Raw genomic sequence first — 22,404 nt, forward strand, 5'->3', positions numbered from 1 at the left:
GAAAACACATACTGAGCATTACTTGTTGGAGAGAAAAACACACTCAACGGTATTAGCATTTTAGTCATACAAAATTCACGATTGTCTCACGTCGTGAAGTTTGACAGTAGTGTAATATTTATGTACTTTAAACATAGTTCCCATGCTCTTCAGTCAAACTGCTGAAACAGAAGAACAAGCCATGGTGGACAGTTGTAATCCGGAAACAAGAAAGTCAGAGACTGCACACCTCCTCTAAGGGTCACTGACACCATAAAAAAAAAAAAGTGATCCGGATCACCACCAAACTTTTATGGATCCTAACTATGGCCAAGACGCACCTCTGGTTAAAAAAATTCTAAAGAATTTGTCTGTAATTTTTTTGTAAAGTTGCTAACAGACACACACACACAAACACACACACACACACAAAGAAACTGAAAACATTACATCCTTGGCAGAGGTAACAAAGCAGACAGTTCATTGTATCAGTGAAAGGACAGAGTACACCTGCAGCTTGTACATAACATTAGATAACGTGTCTTATTTTACATGACATCAGAACCTTAACTACAACTATGACACCTATAAAACCTCTAAGCCAGAGTGATCTTACTGTCCATGTAGAAAATGAAGTCAGACAACATTTAATCAGCCTGATCACCGATCAGCGTGGGTTAAACATACACATAAAGCTAATGTTACAATACTTCACTCACTCTGTTTGTACTTCAGAATTAGGTCCCAGATGGCCCTGCGGGCGTAAGGATCCACCCCTGCTGTGGGTTCATCTAGGATAACAGCCCTGGAGCCGCCAACAAAGGCAATGGCCACGGACAGCTTCCTCTTCATCCCACCTGACAATGTCTGAACCAAGCTGTGGCGCTTGTTGGATAGCTCTAGGTCCAGAATCATCCTGGACACACACATACACACAAAATAATTTACTATCAACACTCTGCTGGAGTCAGGTTGCCGTACTAACCTGGTTTAAAGCCAAATTCCAAATAAACACAGAACTTTGCTGCTTTCATATTGACATTGTTTCAGTACTTAGTTTGGGTCAAATCATTTTGTCCTGAAACAAGCTTAGAAGTAAAAGAGAATGAATATATAGCAGAGCATTTTTAGGGCTGATACGGCCATACCTTGTGTTTTAGTCCCATTCAGAAACATAATGATGGTTGCTAAAACTTATCCGAAGAAGGACTGACTGTGTGCAAGGTAATGTGTAAAATGAATCCTTCTGAAAATCCCCTTGTTTTTGCTAAAATATTAATTCAAGGCATATCGGTGATCTTTGGTGTTTTCATTGACTCAGCAACAGGCTGCCGGTAACAACATGCCTGAGGTCCAGACATGGGATGGACATCCCTGCTGATCTGGGACTATTTTGCCTGCAGTTTCTGAGCAGTCTCAATACAACTGAAATCCCATCAAGCAGCAGAGCAACTACCTGTACACTAAAAAATCACTAAAAACACATTTATGAACAAAGTTGTTAAGTTCTGATACTTAATGGATGGAACAACTGTTTGTGGATATATTCTAGAGATTTCACTCAAAGTTCTTTTTATGTACTCTTTGGAAACATCATTAAGGAAACTACAGATTAGTGCTTTAAAAGGTGTGGTGTAGGTAAGTTATCTTCCTAGTTTGGTTTGACTGTCTTTGGAGCTGACTGGACCCAATATGGTCACTGTATACATTGTGATCTGGGCTCTACAGCAGCATGCAGTATTTCACTCACTGTTACACAGCACTCAGGCTGTGTAACAGTGAGTGGTGGGACATATTGACTGCCATCAAGCAGTCATGTGTTTTCATTTGATGGAGTCTGGTGGGGTAAAATCTTCTGTACCTTTGCTCTGATACACGTATATATTTACTTTTGTTACCAATTGAAATTTAAGCGACAGTGAAAACATAGTCCTTCAGGCAGCATAAGATAAACAATGTTCCATGTCTGGATCTCTACGCAGTAATTTAGTGGGGGAGTGACACTGTATCTTGTAAATGGTTTAGACCATGGATTCCCACAAGTGCAGCAGGCTGGTACTAACTTGTCCATCTCCTTGCGTATGTCCTCCTCAGCCATGCCCTTGAGCCTAGAGTAGAACCACAAGTGCTCCTCCACACTCAGCTTGTCAAACAGAACATTGTGCTGCGGACACATGCCCAGGTTCTGACGAATCCGCTCCATTTCGGTTCGGATGTCGTGGCCATATATAGTGGCAGAGCCGGAGGTTGGAGGAAACAAGCCTGTCAGAATGGACCTATGATGATAACAGGTAGATAAAAAACATGTATAGTGCCTGATTAAATGGTTGATGTGTAAATAATTGTCTTTATTTCCTCCTTACTAGGCCACATGGTTTTATTGCAAGGAGACTCATCCTTGTAGTTTGTATTTACCTTGGCAAGGCACATTTCCACTGACCAGCCACATATGACTAATGACAGGTATGGAGAAAAACACTGACTGTCTGGTTGCCATGTGACTGCAAGTAAACAATCAATCCATGAAGCTGATTTGTTGGATGAAAAAGAATAAATGAGTGCTCTAAAGATTCTAGTTCTGGTCTGGGAAAAACATGATGTTTAAACAGAATCATTCAGTTCAAATTACTGTAGGTGTAACTAATGCGACGTCTGAAGTGTATTCCAAGGAAGTAAAACTAATAAACAGATGAAAGGGCTGGTCCAAGCTGTCTGACTATATGACACACCTTCTATTAGGCCTCTGTCTGCGTTACGAGAGATTTCAATTCAATTCAGTTTTATTTATATAGCGCCAATTCACAACACATGTTGTTTCAAGGCACTTTACCAAGTCAATTCAATCGAATCATACAGATTTCAAGTCAGGTACAAACATTCCAATGAATCCTAACTATCAAACAATGCAGTCAAATTCAGTTATTTATTCAAATTGGTTAAAAGGTTTTCCATCTAAGGAAACACAACAGATTGCATCGAGTCAGTGACCCGCAGCATTCCCTCCTCCTGGATGAGCATGTAGAGACACAGTGGACATAGACTTTGCAGCAATCCCTGGGGATTTGAGAGAACAGAGCAGAGACACAAAAAGAACACAGAGGCACTGATCCAGGAGTACTTTCTATGGGAAAGAACAGTAAAACATTGCGGTTTGGTTATGGTTATAGTTCCTTTAGAGGCTTCTAGGAGAGAAAGACAGCTAAGCAGATAAACTCTGAGCCAGTTTTCAAGTCTAGAGTATGAAAGAGGGAACATACAGTTAGTCACAGTAGAAGTTCAGTCAGTAGCTATGTCTAGGAGAGAGAAAGGGTTAAACACTGAAATACAAGGCAAAGTGTGTCTGTATAAGGTATATAATCTGTATAAAGTGAGCATCAAGTTGTTGGCAGCAGCAGCTTAGCTGATGTCCTCCTCCAGGAATGTGGCACAACTAAACACAGACCCAGGTCAGATGTAGCTTCTAGACAACATAGAGTTAAAGGCTGAAATAACAGCAAATAATGCAAAATTGGAGAGTAGTATGATAATTGCACCGACTACACCAAAACAAATTCCTTGTATGTCCAAAAACGTACTCGGCAATAAAGCTTTTCTGATTCTGATAATGCAACAGAGTGAGTGAAAGTGGTCGTTATGTCCTCCAGCAGCCTAAGCCTATAGCAGCATAACTACAGAGATAGCTCAGGATAACCTAAGCCACTCTAACTATAAGCTTTATCAAAAAGGAAAGTTTTAAGCCTAGCCTTAAAGGTAGACAGGGTGTCTGCCTCATGGACTAAAACTGGGAGCTGGTTCCACAGGAGAGGATCCTGATGTGATCTCTCTTTTTAATTTTCATCAGAACTCTTGCATTTTGGATCAGCTGATTGCTTTTAACTGCATTTTGTGGAGTTACTGATAGTAAAGAATTACAATAGTCCAGCCTTGAAGTAACAAATGCACGGACTAGTTTTTCAGCATCACTCCTGGACAGGATATTTCTAATTTTGGAAATGTTCTGGAGATGAAATTATTATGGGATTTAAATGACATGTCCTGGTCAGAAATAACAATAAGGTTTTTTTACTTTATTACCAGAGGTCAATTGAATGTCATCCACATTAATTAAATGACAAAACAGTTTTGTTTTCAAGGATTCCGGTCCAAAGACGACAACTTCTGTCTTGTCTGAATTTAGAAGCAGAAAATTTAAAGTCGTCCAAGTTTTTATATCTTCAAGACATGCTTGTAGTCTATCTAACTGGTTGGGCTCATCAGGATTTATAGATAAGTAAAGCTGAGTATCATCAGCATAACAGTGAAAATGTATGCCCTGCTGTCTGATAATTTGATGTATTAGAAGCATATATATAGTAAAGAGAATTGGCCCAAGTACTGAACCCTGTGGTACTCCACAATTAACCCTGGAGTTTAAAGATGATTTATCATTTACATGAACAAACTGGAATCTGTCAGACAAATAAGATTTAAACCAGCCTAGCGCTGTTCCCCTGATCCCTACAGCATATTCCATCCTTTCTAAGAGAATATTGTGTTCGACTGTATCAAATGCAGCACTGAGATCTAACAGAACCAGTACAGAAACAAGTCCATTATCTGAGGCCATAAGAATATCATTAGTGACTTTCAGCAGAGCTGTTTCAGTGCTATGATGAGCTCTGAAACCTGACTGAAACTCTTCAAACAGGTCATTGCTGTATAAATGTTCACACATTTGATTAGAAACAATTTTTTCAAGAATTTTAGATAAGAACGGAAGATGAGATTCATGGCTGTAATTTATTAAATCATCTTGATCAAGCGAAGGTTTCTTAACCATAATTTGGTTGGGATTGGGTCTAACATACAAGTTGAAGGTTTAGATGAAGCTAATATTTCTGATAACTCAGGAAGCTCCACTGGGTCAACACATTCCAAACACAAATCAGGTTCTACAGTTATTTCCAATGTTGTCTCACTTGCTGAGGATGAAGTAATCATCTTCAGGAGTATGTCAAAGATTCTTATTTTTAATATAATCGATTTTATTTAAAAAAATCACTTAAAGTCATGACTGCTGAGAGCTAAGGGAATGGATGGCTCAACAGAGCTATGGCTATGTGTAAGTTTAGCAACTGTTCTAAAGAGAAACCTAGAATTATTCTTGTTCTCTTCTATTAATGATGAGAAATAAGCTGTTCTGGCAAAATAAACAAAATCAGACAGGATGTGATTTGATTTCATAGCCAGAATCTCTGGTAGGAATTCTCCTGAACACAATGTAACAAGCTGTTTCTAAGATCTAAACATTTTCAGACTTCCCCACTAAAACACAACACTAAATACAACCATTAAAGGGCTCTTTTTCAACCAAAAACATTTGACTTCTTATCACATCTTCACATGTTACAGCTTGGATTCCTCCTTACATTGTAGTCGTTTTCCCAGCTCCATTGTGTCCCAGGAAGGAGACCACCTGGTTTTCATAGAGGTTGAGACTCAGGTTGTTGAGGGCCAGTTTGCTGCCAGTCTTGTACACCTTGGTCAGTTTGTCAATGCAGACCACCAGAGGCAGGTGGCTCGGTTCCTCCTCGATGCCCCGCATCTCCTCTGGAGTTAAAGATAAAACATCAGAAATAAGAGGTGCACAAAACAACAGCACTTGTATCTGAGAAATAAAGAATAAATAAAAAAAAAAACTATGTACTTTAGTTCCAGTATTTATTTAAATGATCTATCTCACCTTATCGCTGTGCTGTTAGCCCTTACTAAATTTAGAATAAAAGTTACATAAAGATAAAGTTTCCTCACATTGAAGATCTTTTAACCAAATATGTAAAACACAGAACCACACATTATCTGACTTCATATTATGACATAATGGCACAAACTCTGTAAACTATTGACAGCTTAAAATTCAGGCAATCATAAGCCTTTAAGACAGTATAAAGCATAGATGGACATTTCCTTCTGATGCTCGCTTATTTAAACAACTACTAACATGTTAGTAGTTAGGTATTATTGCCTTTTGTCTCCTTAACCTGTAGAAAATGAGATGAAATCATCATCATGAGCTCAAAATAAATGTAAACTCTCCTTACCGGACCTCCGCTGGTCCATAGCACAAGCCTGATCCTCCTCCATCACACTGAGCCTGGCAGCCCCACCTCCACACCAGGGCCAGTCCCAGGTCTCAACACGTCCACTGCCTGACCAATAGGACCTCTGTAGAGGGAAGTACCATGGGCGTGGCAGGCCATACATACCTATCAGAGGAGGAAAACGTGTTAAATCACTGTGAAAGGAGATAATCTGCATAATATGAGCTACAACAAAATGTAATTTCCCTTTGGGAATAATAAAGTATTTCTGAATTGAATTGAATAATAATGGTTGGGATTCAGGAAGCAGTCATTTCCTACCTGGATGAACAGCTTCTATGTACCAGGTTAGCACACCGTACAACCCAGCATCAATAATAAGCATCATCATGGATAGACTCAGGTTAAAGTCATCGCCCTCTACTGGTGACTGGCTGATGGTGCGCCACTGGATACCAACACCTGCCACCTCATACAGTGCAAAATACTTGGAGCCAAGGCCAAAGGCTGTGGTGGACATGAGAGACTGGTACCAACATAGAACATATTCATTATGATCATCAGGAGAATCTGTGTCATAGTACAACAGCAACACATGAAGGACAATGAAGTGTAAACATTAAAAAAGGCCTTACAGCAATGCACTTCTCAAAGGCAGTGATCTTATCATGGGCCACCTCCTCCCTTATTGCTACATACATGTAGGGCACATAGCTGAGGAAGTAGATGATTCCTCCACAAGCTGAAGCCAGTTTAGCTTTGGAGTAGATTACTGACACCAAGAAACTGGAAAACAAAGAAAACATTATAAAACCTATAGATTATTTCATATTACCTTGAAAGTCAGACTTTATAAAGACAAATATATAAGATGTAACACGTTATTACTTTTATATAAAAACTTCATATAAAAACTTAAAATAAAGTCACATTGCATGAAAAGGCTGAAAAGCAATTTCTTCAGTTTTTTGCTCCAAAATTGTCATCATCTCTGCATCAGAAGAACGTTTGCACATCTTTGGCTCAAACATGGAAAATGATATTCCCCCACCCCTTCACCAATGCTGTCAGTTGGAACAGTTATCTTAGAGCAATATGTAATGAGAGTTAACAAGTGTGTTCTTTTCATTTTACTTTAGTTCAACACTGCAAACTGATATAAAGAGCTGACCCTTAATACCATGGATTAGGACTCCTTAACAAACCACAGCTAATTCGGACAGACATCACATTTTACAATCATATTGCCACTTTTCCTCACAGTCCTAGACTGGAATATTAAAAATAAAAGCAATACATGGGACCAAAATGTTGAAGGGGCAAAATGAGGAGCACCTGCTTCAAACTACACAATAAAATTATTGTGAAAAAAATATGCTATTTTAGTTATTTCTGTATACCTTTCAATGAGAAATATATTTGAATATGTCACCTGAAACACTGGAGTGTATACTGTACCATTAAACATATTTGAACTGAGAAAGCATTTATATTTGTGAGAGGCTCTGTGCTCCTGCAAAAACCTTCAAATGAAGCTGGTCACCAATGGTCATGTCATTGGCTTCTGACTGAAATATTTAGCCAGTTTTGTAAATTACAAAATTGCCCAATTATTATAGAAACATTCCAAAAAAAAAATAAATCTCTTGCTTTTAGGCGAATGATCGGTTATTAAAAAATATCAATAGTAAGCAGAAGACAGACTGATTCTTAGAAGGTGGGTGCTGGAGGACAAACTTGTGGTCAGAGACCAATGTTTGATAGTGAAATGCTGAGGCATTATAACAGTGTTTAGTGAAAATCTGAAGCGCTCACCAGAACATGATGGTGGCCACAGCGTAAATAGTTAAGAAGAGCCAGATGATCAGGGGGTCACTGTGGAGTAACACTCTGCCGTACTTCAAGATAGCTGTGAGAGCAGTGACGGAGATGGAGAGCTGGACAAAGCCAGTGATGAACCAAGCCACCCAATGGACAGCATTATTCAGGCCCATCATCTTCATCACCTAACAAAGGAGCCCACTGGTTATACATGGGAATCTTAACTCATTTATCCAACACTCAAATAAAAACATGCCCAATGAAAGCCTGTTTTTCACATTACTCGTCCATAAGAGCATGAAAATCTGCATCATTCTCTGACAGATTTCTCAGACCAGCTCATGGTCCAAAACGCTTTGGAACATAGCAGTACTGGTGCAAAGTTCACAGGCACAAGGTAAGAGTTAATATACTCTGACTTTAGTTCATTACATTATACACAAACAATATAATCTCTAGGTCTGCCTCTTGTGGTTCCAGAGCAGCAAGTGGCTCTTTAAACCTTCCAAAATGGCTCTTAATGACTACTAAGAACTTCTAACATTTAGTAAGAACCTATTAACATTTTAAATATGGATCAAGTAACAAATGCAAGTTTTACCAGGTTTATTATGTTTTTTTTATGGAATAATTGGATTGAATTCCCACAACAGAATGACACTAAAAGTACCAGTAACATTTTATAGATCTATTTTTCTTGTCAGTAGTTTGGAAACTATGTGCTTTTTTACATGATTTTCCTCAAAAATCAACATCCCACAGAAGAAAATGTATCAATCCTTTTTTGCAAAAGATTTATGTTTTTCTCAAAACCTAAAAATAAAATTGTGATTCTTAAAAAGAAACTACACATTTCCTAGTAGATATTTATCAAAAATTGTCTTTATTTCTAAACAAGTTTTTTTAGCTGGACTGTGGGCAAAAACAGCTCTTTGGATGTAAAGGATGCTGACCCCTGGTACATTTTTATGATGTTTGGGGATTTGTGCCACCTATAAATGGTAAATGGATTGAACCTTTATAGCACATACAACTACTCAAAGAGCTTTTCACTACAGCCACATTCACCCAATCACACTCACAAACACGCACACATTTATACACCAATACGCAAGATTGCAAGACTACTTTCCCCACTGAGCCTTAGTTGTCGGACTATATCACTTCCTCAGTAATGTTTCAGTCATTAATGCATTATCTTTCTTCATTTCTATGCTCAATGTTTAGATTTAAAGTTCTTAAACATTAAAGAACCTAAAAGTACAATCACAATGAAATGTGCTGTTGTAAAGTCCCAAACTGTGTAAAACAAGGGGTGTGAAAACATTTTAATGAATCAAAACTACTTTCTGTACTAAGTGTATGAACATTTGAGTTTATTTTGTAATTTTTTACTTTGTGCAGCTCTCAGGACAACTTATTTCTTAATATTGTTACTGATGTTGTTATCTGGAGTTGTTGTTGCTAATGATGTTGACGAAGCCATCAGTAACCTCGACACTAATCTGCTCATTTAGAATGCCCTTCCACAGAGCCTTCATCCAAAACAGTGGCTCCTTTCATCTTCACTCTTATCCTGTCCATCATCAACATTAGCAGCTCCACAGAGGGCTGGCTTTGTTCTAAAAGCTTCTGGTTGAGCCAGAAAAAAAAGCAGAACTGGACCTAAATTCCGGGTGATCTCTTCAAGGAACTAAATGAGGCCAGTTTTCATTCAGCCAGAGAATTGCAGGCATCACCGCCTGTGGTAATAACATAATACACACAATGAAAACATTTTTGGTGCAGAGTAGTACTATTTTAAATCACACCACTATACAATTTAAAACGCTATTAATAAATCAATAATGATCAATCTGACATTAAAACTATTCCCTTCCCACAGGGCTATAAAGGATTATATGCAAAAAAAAAGACAAGAGAAGTTAATCTATCAGGGATAAGGACACGTCACCCAAGGCTTATGAAAATCACCAGAGGTTTCATCTTAAATCAAAGTGTAAATGTATTATTAATCAAGCTAATCTATATTTACAAGTATCCAGTGAAAATAATTGCCTAGGTCATAATATGACGTAGGCAATTATGCTATGAGGCTATCGAGAAGCAATAAAACAGACAAACAAAAACAAACTGTGTAAAATACATAATTTACTTCCGCTGATCAGAATTTACAGGGCTTAGATTAGACTAATGACTAACATTGGACAACTTATTAGTGATCCAGTTCAAGCTCAAGACCTTTTTAGTCTTTTCCAATTATCTAGCTGAGGGCGGAGAGGAGAGACTAGAAGGAAAAGAAGCAAAGGTTTCCAGTCCATCCCAGTAGGTTTCTTTCCTTAAATCTCACAGGGACCTTGAAACTCACTGAGGTCAGTAATATAAAAAATTCCACTAGTTTGGTAGAAGACATCAGTCTTTCTGTCATACAAGGATCACATGCGGTCAGCAGCACAGGCGTTCAGCACAAGTGTTCATGGCTGCAGGTCATGCTTGGTCTGATCAGAAAAAGCGGAAGATATTTGGCCGAAATCTTCCCACAAAGGAATGCAAAACACAGAAAGTCTCTCTTCAGGTTGGTGTGTCATTGAAAAGCAGACGGTACTGACAAATACAAATAGTGTTTCTCCAAACAATCCTGTGAGATCCGGATCAGAAGTCCAAAGGATCAAATTGTTGAATTCTGAAAACATAGTCGTGTCTGTACACTTGTCAACTTAAAATAGTCTCTTCCTTCTGGAAGTCTACAGTATATCTTGCCAAGAAAAACAAACCAATCAGTAGACATATACTGGATATGTAGAGGGAGGTTAGAGTTCTAAATCTTCCTCATCCATGCTTATCAATACATTTCACCCAGAACCAGAGTAGGACCCTGAAGTCTTTGACCATGAAACAATAGGACATTCAAACATTTACATTTTCAAAGCAAATGAATATTATGGAATGAGGATTTAGAAATAGAACCATTCAGTTCAGAATTGTGCATTACAATCATTTAGAGTGAAATTAAAACCGGCACATTCTGAATTGATCAGCTAGAAGTAAAGAACATCTCTTCATTGTTACTGATATTAGAGAAACCAAAGTTACCATATCCCTCAGGTGACATCACCTGAAAGAGGAATGATGTCACATTTCGGAGGTCCAACAAGTGATCCAGCCCAGCTACAAGTGCAAAAACCAATTTGAAATTAAAACGAAGTCAGAGTCTGCACGTGTTACACTGAAAATCCATAAAAACTTAGAATAAAAAGAAAATACAAGAAGAGGTCAGTGAGGATACGTCAGAACTAGCCTGACACAAAGCTAACCGTAAACACAAGCTCCCGGTCTGACCTCTTTAAGCCGATGTTCTTTCTCTGCTACGATGTGCTGAATCATCATGGCTACTGAATAAACCCAGGATATCACCATACACAGAGGCATCATGTGCTCAATCACAAACAGAAAGCTAAAGGGAACAAAAAACACACCATGTAAAGACACATTCATTACATCACGCTTCATTTCAAAGGTATGACATTTAATTTAATATAAGAAAAATCTAAAGGTTTCAAAAGCACAATCTTTAATTAGATATAAATATTTTCACATCTGAATTGAATGATTATTTGTATCTGCCTTTGTTTTAAGTAACATTACAAGAACCACAAAAATAGAACATGAAGAGTACAGTATGTGCTATGTCCACATAGAAATCCCACTACTTACTCGTCTCTGGTGTAACATGGGTAAGGGAACATCTGAACATAGTTACCAGGCTCCACCACATCATGGCCCACAAATGTGTTGATTATGGCTCTTTCAATCATGTCTAAAGGATAATATGAAAAAGACAGACTAAACTTAGAAGAAAAACAATGTTTGTTGAACAGTTGAGGTAAGAAGTAAACAAAGTTTAATTAACAAGATTTTCCTTATTATGAAAACACATGGTCATTTTGTTTAGACCAAACCTCAAGTTTGCTTAAATTAAACTTTAAATCTACATTATAACACATCATAGAGCATGTCATTGTGTATCTAACAAAAACTAAAACAAAATGCATAAACAAAGAAAAGGATCCATCCAGTTTGATGAGGGAGTTTAGACCATGCTGCCAGATAGATGGCCTCAGAGACTGCAAAGTGCCCAAGTCATTAAGCTGCTAAACAAGCCCAAATCATCATTCTTCCACCACCATGCTTCACAGCTGGAAGGAAGTAGGTCTTTTCCAACATTCTGGGTTTGGTTTCTCTGGACTTGGTGAAGGGCATAATGGAATTGCATCCGTTTTTTGGCCTCATCAGTCCAAACGGCAATGTTTTCTCTCAACCCATCCTAACAAGCCAAAGTTGTTTAATGTATTTAGATCTGGTGAATGTGCAGGCCATGGGAGATGTTCACTTCACTTTCAGTTCATCAAACCAATCTTTTCACCAGTCTTGCTGTGTGTATGGTGCATTGTCATCCCTGATACACGGCACCGCCTTCAGGATACAATGTTTGACCATTGGATGCACATGGTCTCAAGAATGGTTCGGTAGTCCTTGGCAGTGACGCGCCCATCTAGCACAAGTATTGGGCCAAGGGAATGCCATGATATGGCAGCCCAAACCATCACTGATCCACCCCATGCTTCACTCTGGGCATGCAACTGTCTGGGTGGTACGCTTCTTTGGGGCTTCTCCACACCGTAACTCTCCCGGGATGTGGGGCGGAAAACAGTAAAGGTGGACTCATCAGAGAACAATACATGTTCACATTGTCCACAGCCAAAATTTGTGCTCCTTACACCATTGAAACCGACGTTTGGCATCTTGGCATGAGTGACAAAGGTTGGCTATAGCAGCCCCGCAGTCCATCGTCCCTGTTCCCAAGAAGCCAAGGACCACAGGGCTTAATGACTTCTGACCCGTCGCCCTGACCTCTGTGGTGATGAAGTCCTTTGAGCGCCTTGTGCTCTCACACCTAAAAGACATCACCGACCCCCTCCTGGACCCACTGCAGTTTGCCTACAGAGCCAACAGGTCTGTAGATGATGCAGTCAACCTAGCCCTTCACTTCATCCTCCGGCACCTGGACTCCACAGGAACCTATGCCAAGATCCTGTTTGTGGATTTCAGCTCTGCCTTCAACACCATCGTCCCAGCTCTGCTCCAGGAGAAGCTCTCCCAACTGAGTGTGCCCGACTGCACCTGCAGGTGGATCACTGACTTCCTGTCTGACAGGAAGCAGCGCGTGAGGCTGGGGAAGCACGTCTCTGACTCCCTGACCATCAGCACTGGTTCCCCCCAAGGCTGTGTTCTCTCTCCTCTGCTCTTCTCCCTGTACACCAACAGCTGCACCTCCAGTCACCAGTCTGTCAAGCTTCTGAAGTTTGCGGACGACACCACCCTGATCGGACTCATCTCTGATGGTGACGAGTCCGCGTACAGATGGGAGGTGGGCCATCTGTTGGACTGGTGCAGCCAGAACAACCTTGAGCTCAACGCTCTAAAGACAGTGGAGATGGTTGTGGACTTCAGGCAGAACCCAGCCCCACCTGCCCCCATCACCCTCTGTGACTCCACAATTGACACTGTGGAATCTTTCCGCTTCCTGGGAACCATCATCTCCCAGGATCTCAAGTAGGAGCCAAACATCAGCTCCCTCATCAAGAAAGCCCAGCAGAGGATGTTCTTCCTGCGGCAGCTGAAGAAATTCAACCTGCCAAAGACTATGATGGTGCACTTCTACACAGCCATCATTGAGTCCATCCTCACCTCCTCCATCACCATCTGGTACGCCGCTGCTACAGCCAAGGATAAGGGCAGGCTGCAGCGTGTCATTCGGTCTGCTGAGAAGGTGATTGGCTGCAGTCTACTGTCGCTCCAGGAACTGTACACCTCCAGGACCCTGAAGCGGGCAGGGAAGATTCTGGCTGATCCCTCCCACCCCGGTCACAGACTCTTTGAGACTCTCCCCTCTGGCAGGAGGCTGCGGTCCATCCGGACCAAAACCTCACGCCGCAAGAACAGTTTTTTCCCATCTGCCACCAGCCTTGTTAACAAAGCCCAGAAACCACCCTGACACTCTCCCTTTCACCCACACCCCCACTTTTTTTGCTGACAGGACACCTGTAACCTGTAACTCTATGAGTTACATTAACGCTCAGCTTGGACTCCTGCTTTACTTGCACAATGATCACCTGCACTGTTGTATTGCTCTTGCATCTTATACTGCTCTATATTTACTCTCACTCACTTAAAACTGTGCACATATATTTATATTATATTGTAGATATGTTTATACTGTTTAATTTGTACTGTATTGCACCGACTACGCCAAAACAAATTCCTTGTATGTCCAAAAACGTACTTGGCAATAAATCTTTTCTGATTCTGATTCTAGTGGAAACAGGAGAGTTGAGGTGCACATTTAATTCTGCCGTGATTTGGGCAGCCATGGTTTTATGTTTTTTGGATACAATCCGAGTTAGCATCCGAACATCCCTTTCAGACAGCTTCCTCTTGCGTCCACAGTTAATCCTGTTGGATGTGGTTCATCCTTCTTGGTGGTATGCTGACATTACCATGGATACCGTGGCTCTTGATACATCACAAAGTCTTGCTGTCTTGGTCACAGACGTGCACCAACAATTTGTCCTCTTTTGAACTCTGGTATGTCATCCATAATGTTGTGTGCATTTCAATATTTTGAGCAAAACTGTGCTCTTACCCTGCTAATTGAACCTTCACACTCTGCTCTTACTGGTACAATGTGCAATCAATGAAGACTGGCTACCAGGCTGGTCCAGTTTAGCCATGAAACCTCCCACACTAAAATGACAGGTGTTTCAGTTTCATTGTCCAACCCCTGTATCTATCAGTAATTTAAAAAATCTAGGGTACCCTAAGAGTGAAAATATTGCCTTGTTAGAATATAATTTTGGACATGCTGCAAAATTTACAACAAAATATGATCTGCTTGTCTTGGAACTGAACCAAAATATTCCTTTGTATTTTCCTATGATTATTAACATTTCCAGTCAGTAAAAAAATCTGTTTTTAAATCTTCTCCAATCCAAATAAAACTATATAAAAAGAAATAAATGCCAATCAATATTCACAAAAACATATTTTTTACCTTAAATAATCTTTAGTGAAAATGTTCATGTACGTTGATGAAACTGAGATAAAAGGCATAAAATCAAAGATAACGTGTAAATGGATTGTACACCATGTCTGCTGTCTCTAGGCCTGTTCTGTCTAGATGCAGACTGTGCATCAACTTGCTGTTTGATGAACAGCTTTTCTCACCCTCCGCTTCCTGCATAAAAGATGACCTGCAGAGGAAAAAGTGCTTCTGCTGCTGCTGGCTCAGGCATCTTCACAGGTGCTCCTAGCTTACTTTGCACAGTGGTAAGCATTTTATCCATATAAATGCAGGTCTTAGTAAAACCAACAAAACAATACATTTGACACCAGCACCTGACAGATGTGCAGATCTGAGTCTTGATTTATGGCACAGACTGACAGTGGCAGATGATGGAGCTGTAGGTGCAGGAGCACCAGCGCATTGCCTCTTTTATTTACAAAATGCATCAACAGACATTTTTGGGCAATTTATGAGCAGTTGGACTAATACTTCTTTTTTCTTAATCTGAGCTCACCCATGACCTGCTTGAGCTTCAGCAAAATAGACCTTTATCTCTTACTGTCAATGGAAGCTCTGACACTGCATCACACTCACAGAGAGATATATCAACATTTGTCCAGCAGTAAATTAGAGGACAGAAAAGTCAGTAAATGAAGCATTTATGTTCTAGACTTTTGCCTAGGGTGTATGTGCTGTAAACAGTTTACTGTTGATAAAATATTGCATATGTTGTATATTAGCAACCTGTGGTTTGTTCAAAGTAGGCGGCAATTGTTCAGATAAGGAAACAGAATCAGAGAATGGAACTGGTTTAAAAACGGTGATGCTTTCATTTAACTGCTCACACTGTTTATCTCAGTGTATTAGTTTTATGTTTTGTTATTTCTGTGTAGTAGTTTAGGATTTTTTTTGTTTGTTCTGATTTTAACTAGAAGTTGTGCACATCACATTTAAAATGCATCTCCACACTTGTGTAGAGGGGAAAAACAAATACAAATCAAAAGCTCTGCAAAACCTACCTTGAATCCACACAAAACCATAAAGAAAGTAGAACTTCCCCCCTGTGTTGGGCCCAGGTCGCCAGTAGGCCCTTCTTATCTCATTTGTCTTCTCTGTGAAACTGGAGTTCTGTCTTATTTTGTACTGAACGTGAGGTGGCAAAGAACCATCCTTGTTAGTCTGAAAAATCACACCTGGGAACAAAAAGTGTGAAGAACATTCATCAGCACTGTGATGCTAAACATGAATCTGGTATGAATGAATGACCCTAAATATTTACAATCCCAATATAGATAAAAGAGTAGTATTACAAAAATAATTGTCATAACATTAAAACCTAGAACTTTTAAACTGGTCTCCCTTATATCAGTTACTCTACAAATCAACCAGTTTGTTCTAAAAATAGTGTTTTTCTTTAGGTTCATAAAAAAACTACAAGGAATTTAATATTTATCAGTTTTCTGGCAGAGAAAAATGATTTGCAGTTGAAAAAATAAATTTTGTGTGCAACAAATTTCTTATTACCACCTTTACTATCTGGTGCTTTGTTGCCAATATGCATCAGTGAGCAAAGACTAAAAATGAACTCTTATTATAACTTAATTGTGCAACAAAGCCTTGTTGCAACATTTATTTACAGAATTACAAAAATCTTTTAAGTATTCATTTCCAAAACTAATTTCACCAAATTTAACGCTCTTGATTACATTAATCATTCATTCTTAAAATGACATTTAAAAAAAAGAAATTGTTAATCTTAGAGATTATTAGTAGTCTTAAAACATTTGACAAACATGTAAATACATAATGGTTTGAGGCAGTGTTCACACGACTGTTGTTTTGTTGTAATGTTATGGAAAAAGTTGAACAAGTAAATAGAATATAAGAAGGACCTTAGAATCCAAAATCCTAAATAGGTTTTAAAAATAAAAAATAGGCACCAGTGAGAGCAACTAAGCTACTCTATTTATGTATTCCCGGTTTTGGAGCTATTTGATGTTTGTGCTCTGCTAGCTTTAAAAGAATTCTTCACAGCCTTTTATGAGTTGTGCATTGGGGCCCGGATTGGGATGGGGTTCAGGTGAGTCAGTAGAGAAAAACACAGTTGCTATTGTTCACGTCTTTTTGTTCATACTCAACATTTCTATAATTTTTAACATTACAGCCACAAAGTTTACTGTATTTTATGTCACAGACGCACAGATAGTAGCTCATAACTGTCATAGAAGGCAAATAATACATGGTTGTCAGATTTTCTTGGAAATAAAAATCTGAAAAGTGTGCTGTTCTTTTGTAAATAGCCACCCTGAACTCTGATACACGTAAATGACATGCAGTGCAATTAATAATTAAACTGTTTTCAATTAATCTCAGTATAAATAAAAGCCTGAGGTTTGTTGGAGAGCATTGATGAATAAACAATCTCATGAAGACCAAGGACCACAGCTGACAGGTTGTTCACAAGTTTAAAGCAGGGTGAGGTTCTAAAACAAATTGAACTTTTTGACCACCATAGCTCAGGTTCTGGCTGAACCCGTGCCGGAAGAATGGGCAAAAACTTTCGTTTGCGCAAAGTAGGAATGGGCATTATCGGTTTCAAATTGTATTACAATATTTTGAGTCATTAATTGTGATTATGACAAAAAACATTTAAAAAAAATATATTAAAATCCATCACGGTCTGTAAATCTGGCAATAAATCTGTCACTGTATACGGTCTGACTCACCCAAACCTAAATACTGCTCCAAAAAACAAAACCAATCATCAAATATGCTACTTGAGTACACTAGTTACATTAAGTAGAGCTACTGCACCACTAAAAATCCCAAAGTCATGATAGAGTAGAATAATATCAGTTATATGAAATGCAAATGGAACCATGCAGACACATACAAAGGTAAAGAATATATGAAAAACAACAGACTGTACAGTAAGGGATAATTTACATTAGAAATATATTTCAAATATAATTATATTTATTGATTGTTTGATGGCACACTTTGAAAGAATTTGTTCAAATAGCAAAAGTAACTACCCCAATCAGTGTTTGGTCATTTATCAGGGTTTGCAAACGTCAATAGTTAGAATTTATTGCTTTCATAATAAATCCCAAATCTTTATTTTATCCCTCAATAACAATAAATGATACAATAATGGCTCATCTCCAGTGCAAATCTACAAGGCACATAAAACAAATGGCTTGCAGCTGCAGTTTTCTATAAAGCTTTTACTAAATGGAAGTTAAACTCACCACACACGCTTCTGATTATAACGTTGATAAAAACAATGTAACTCTTTGCTTCCACTTCACAATCTTGTACCTCTTTGTATTGCTCTATCACATAAAGTCTCAAATGAAATACACTGAAGTTTGTGGTTGTACGATAACAGAATGTGAAGTACTCTAAGTGGTGCAAATATGTTCGCAAGGCGCTGAGGGTGCAAAGGGGAGACTCACTGGCAAACACGGACACATTGTCCTGGTAGGCCTGGTTCAGGGTGTAGTTGACTATGCTGTCCTCATCAGGGAAGCCTTTGAAGACATCCACACTGACCTGGAATCATGAGGCAAAAACGTTGGTCCACAGCAGAAACTGATTAATGGAATTACACACTGCCACACTTAATACAAGTAATCTCAGTCATTGATGCTGATGTAGCCAGAATGGTCAGAACAGTGCAGCACGTGGGACAGGTCCGGATGCCCCATCAGGGAGGGGAGCTACCTAAGAAATCACTGTGATTTCTAAGTCAGCAATGTCTCTTCCAGCTACACTCGGTCTCCATGGTAACCCACTGTTGTACTTGCCGATGGGTGGTGGCAGTCTCAACTACCTCTATTACTTTAACCCATATATTCCCCAAAGAACCAGGATATCTCACAGCAGACACTTGTCTTGCTTGGCGAGAGGTTAGCCCCTAACCCCATTATAAAGTTCAGCAGGATTCAGAGACGCTGGTATTGTGATGGTCAAAAACAAAGCAAATACACTCAGCTTGCAGGTTTACAAGCTGAGTGGAAGTAGAGCTGCCATACAATCGGCACCACCATCGCCTCTGACCACCATCAGCAGGCAAGGCAGGGGAACCCACAGGTTACAGGGCGAACCTCTACCACCTGAGCCACTGTAGAAGAGGAGGAAAGCAGTAGTCAGCTCCAAGCTGACACTTAGTCATGCACCAGAGTTATGTTGATTTGATGTTCCTGAAGAACAAAAAGAACCTTTCTACTCTGCTAGCCTTTTACTTCGATTGATTAACGCTCTGTTTGCAGAGCTCAACCTTTCAGGGGTTTTTAATAAAATACATCTTTTATTCTTATAATTTCCTGCCGTATAGGGTGCACATATGAGTTGCAGTCCCTCCAAGAAGCTCCAGGTGTCCACCTGGATCTTCTTGTTGGGGAAGAAGCAGCTCAGACATCCAAGTAGAAAACAAGTGGCAGCATGTCTGAGGAAACGTCTGGGTCAAATAAATTCATCTACTCACAAAATATTCAGTCAAAAAGCAAACTAACTAACCTGTCCGATTCAGACATTATATTAACTAAAACCATTAACACCGTTCTGACAACCCTTTAAGAATTCTTTGCTCTGTGAAGCATTGGATGTTCAGCAACTGAGATGTCAGCGCCTTTAGTTGAAAAGGTAAAATAAATAGTCAACATCCACTCCAAATGTTCCACATTCTGCTGACCTTTGACATGAAACGTGTCCAGCCACAGGCAGCATTGTCAATGGTTTCCAGTTGCTCCAGCAGGGTGGACGTGTTTGGGAAAGTGTAGTTTCCCATCATCAGTGCTTCCATTAGCTCACTGTCGGTGCCGTTCAACAACTCCGGCTGCTGCTGGAGTTCTGAAGACAGCTGGTCAGAGACAGGAGGAACAAAATGACTGGCGCATCCAGGAGCCCAATCACAACCTGAAGCAAATTCAGTGCCATGTATTGAATGTACAAGTATTCACATCCCTTGGCTTTTTCACATTTTGTCAACTTACAACCACAAACCTCAGTGTAATCATTTAGATATTATGTGACAGACCAACACAAGGATGTGCATAGTTGTGAAGTGAAGAGAAAAGATTTACAAATAGAAATTGAAAATTGTGCCATATTTCTAAATTCAGCCCACCTGAGTCAATATTTTGTAGACCCTCCTTTTGTTTTTGGGGGTATGTCTACCAGCTTTGCACATCTAGAAACCAGCTAAGCCTAACTGGATGAAGACCATCTGGGAACATGTCTTTATCTAAGCTCTCCCACTGTTGCTCTGACTGTATGTTTAGAGCCATTGTCCTGTTGGAAGGTGAACATCCATCCTAGTCTGCTTTCTTTTGAAACCCTGAGGTGCTTTGATGGGTTTGTGCCATAAAAACATTTGCATGAAAGTGTCATGTCAAAGTCCTAATTTTACAATGTTGGTTTGCTCTTCTGCATGTTTAATGTGTCTCCTACATGTCTTACAGCAAAGTACAATAAGAGCTTTTTATGGCATTCTTTCATCAGTGCTTTCTTTTTCCCCACTCTTTAATACGGAACATATTTGCAGACTGAGAAAGAAAATGTGAAAAAATGTCCCACCTGATCTTTAGATCTCTGCAGCTCCCCAGTTACCATGTTTGTCCTGGTTGCTTATTTGAAAAATGCTCTCCCTGCCTTGCTTATCAGTTTAGGTGGGTGGCCTTGTCTTGATAGGTTTACAGTTCCATCCTGTGCCATGCTATTTACATTTTGGACAGATCTCACAGAGCTTGGGAAATTGTTTTAGAACCTAACCCTGCTTTAAACTTCTCCAGAACTGTCTCCCTGACCTGTCTGCTTTGTTCCTTGGTCTCCATGTTGCTGGTTGTTCTCTAATGCTCTCTAATAAACTTCTGAGGCCAGAAACAGAACAGCTGCATTTACACTGATATCAAATTCAATTCAATTCGATTCAGTTTATTTCTATAGCGCCAATTAACAACACATGTCGTCTCAAGGCACTTCACAAAGGTCAGGTACATACATTCCAATTAATCCTAACTATCAAACAGTGCAGTCAGATTCAATTATTTATTCAAATTGGATAAAAACTTTTTCTGTCTAAGGAAACCCAGCAGATTGCATCCAGTCAGTGACCTGCAGCATTCACTCCTCCTGGATGAGCCAAATTATACACAACGTAAGTTACGCTGTAACTATGGTTCTGTGAATTCCTGGATGACTGCCAGTGGCAGTAAACAATGTGGATATGTCTCCTCGCGCTCCGTGCAGGTCGAGATTAAATGTAAACAAAGTCACGCACGTGACACGTAGCCCACCTGGGCGTGCGTCTATAAGTAGCACGTGGAAGGCTACGTTCGGTCTCTGGGATCTTCTCGCAGGGAGAAGTTCCGAGTGACCAGTGTGACTGGCAGTCATCCAGGAATTCACAGAACCATAGTTACAGCGTAACTTCCGTTCTGTTTCATTCCTTCCTGACTGCCAGTGGCAGTAAACAAAGTGGATGACTTATGCCAGCAATGTCACGAGGAATGCAGTAGTCACCCACCTCTCAGTTAGTAGAAGGGGCCAGAGGCAGGATTGCCGAAGCCAGTGCAGACTCATGTGCCACATTGAGGCGGTAGAAGCGTGCAAACATGCACGGTGTTGCCAATGACGCCGCTGCGCAGATATCACCCAGCGGCACGCCCCTCAGTGCCGCCCAGGACGTAGACACACTCCTGGTGGAATGGCACACAACACCAGAAGGGGCAACTGCCCCCACAGACTCATAAGCCAGCGCAATAGCATCTACGACCCAATGCGATAGCCTGTGCTTAGAAAGGGCTCACCCCCAGTTCTGTCCCCCGTGGCACACAAACAGCTGGTCCGACTGGCGAATAGCGCCTGTAGCCACAATGTACAGCTGCAATGCCCGGACCGGGCACAGCGTGTTAGCAAGCCTCTGTTCCTCGGACTGAAACGGGGGAGGGCAGTATGCCCCCAGTTCAATGACTGTATTCACGTAGCCTGGGGGTAGAACTTTAGGGAGAAAGGCTATGTTCAGCCACAGCGTTACTCTGGACCCGCCTGCCTTCCAACGCAGGCAGGTAGGGGTGATGGCGAGTGCGTGGAGCTCACTGACCCGCTTGGCTGTTGTTACCGCCAACAAAAAAGCAGTCTTAACAGACACCAGTTTCAATGGGGCAGCCCCCATAGGGTCAAAAGGTGACCCACTCAGGGCCTTCAACACCAGTGGGAGGTCCCATGCTGCCGCCGGTCTCCATAACGGGGGGCGCAGCCTCCTTGCACCCCGGAGAAACTGTGACACCCAATAGTGTGTCCCCACTCGTCTGCCATCCACGACGTCGTGGCTGGCTGAAATGGCAGCCAGGTGCACCTTCAGGGTTGATGCTGCCCGTCCGGCATCCAATAGACCCG

General features: G+C 40.4%; 1 protein-coding gene across 2 annotated transcripts in view; it reads right to left on the minus strand.

Annotated features, from left to right (window-relative positions):
- Nucleotides 1-22,404, minus strand: part of abca2 (ATP-binding cassette, sub-family A (ABC1), member 2) — a 98,738-nt gene that overhangs the window by 25,220 nt on the left and 51,114 nt on the right. For both annotated transcript variants that reach the window (XM_047380721.1, XM_047380720.1), the window contains 12 exons: nt 19,700-19,867; nt 18,462-18,558; nt 16,023-16,196; nt 11,595-11,697; nt 11,220-11,334; nt 7,875-8,065; nt 6,695-6,845; nt 6,381-6,585; nt 6,060-6,224; nt 5,388-5,568; nt 2,043-2,255; nt 699-895 (listed from right to left, as the gene is read on the minus strand). In XM_047380721.1, the coding sequence (XP_047236677.1) occupies nt 699-895; nt 2,043-2,255; nt 5,388-5,568; nt 6,060-6,224; nt 6,381-6,585; nt 6,695-6,845; nt 7,875-8,065; nt 11,220-11,334; nt 11,595-11,697; nt 16,023-16,196; nt 18,462-18,558; nt 19,700-19,867 (1,960 nt within the window). The remainder of the gene's footprint in view (nt 1-698; nt 896-2,042; nt 2,256-5,387; nt 5,569-6,059; nt 6,225-6,380; nt 6,586-6,694; nt 6,846-7,874; nt 8,066-11,219; nt 11,335-11,594; nt 11,698-16,022; nt 16,197-18,461; nt 18,559-19,699; nt 19,868-22,404) is intronic.

This window comes from Girardinichthys multiradiatus, chromosome 12, assembly GCF_021462225.1.
Source record: "Girardinichthys multiradiatus isolate DD_20200921_A chromosome 12, DD_fGirMul_XY1, whole genome shotgun sequence".
NCBI classification, from domain to species: Eukaryota; Metazoa; Chordata; class Actinopteri; order Cyprinodontiformes; family Goodeidae; genus Girardinichthys; species Girardinichthys multiradiatus.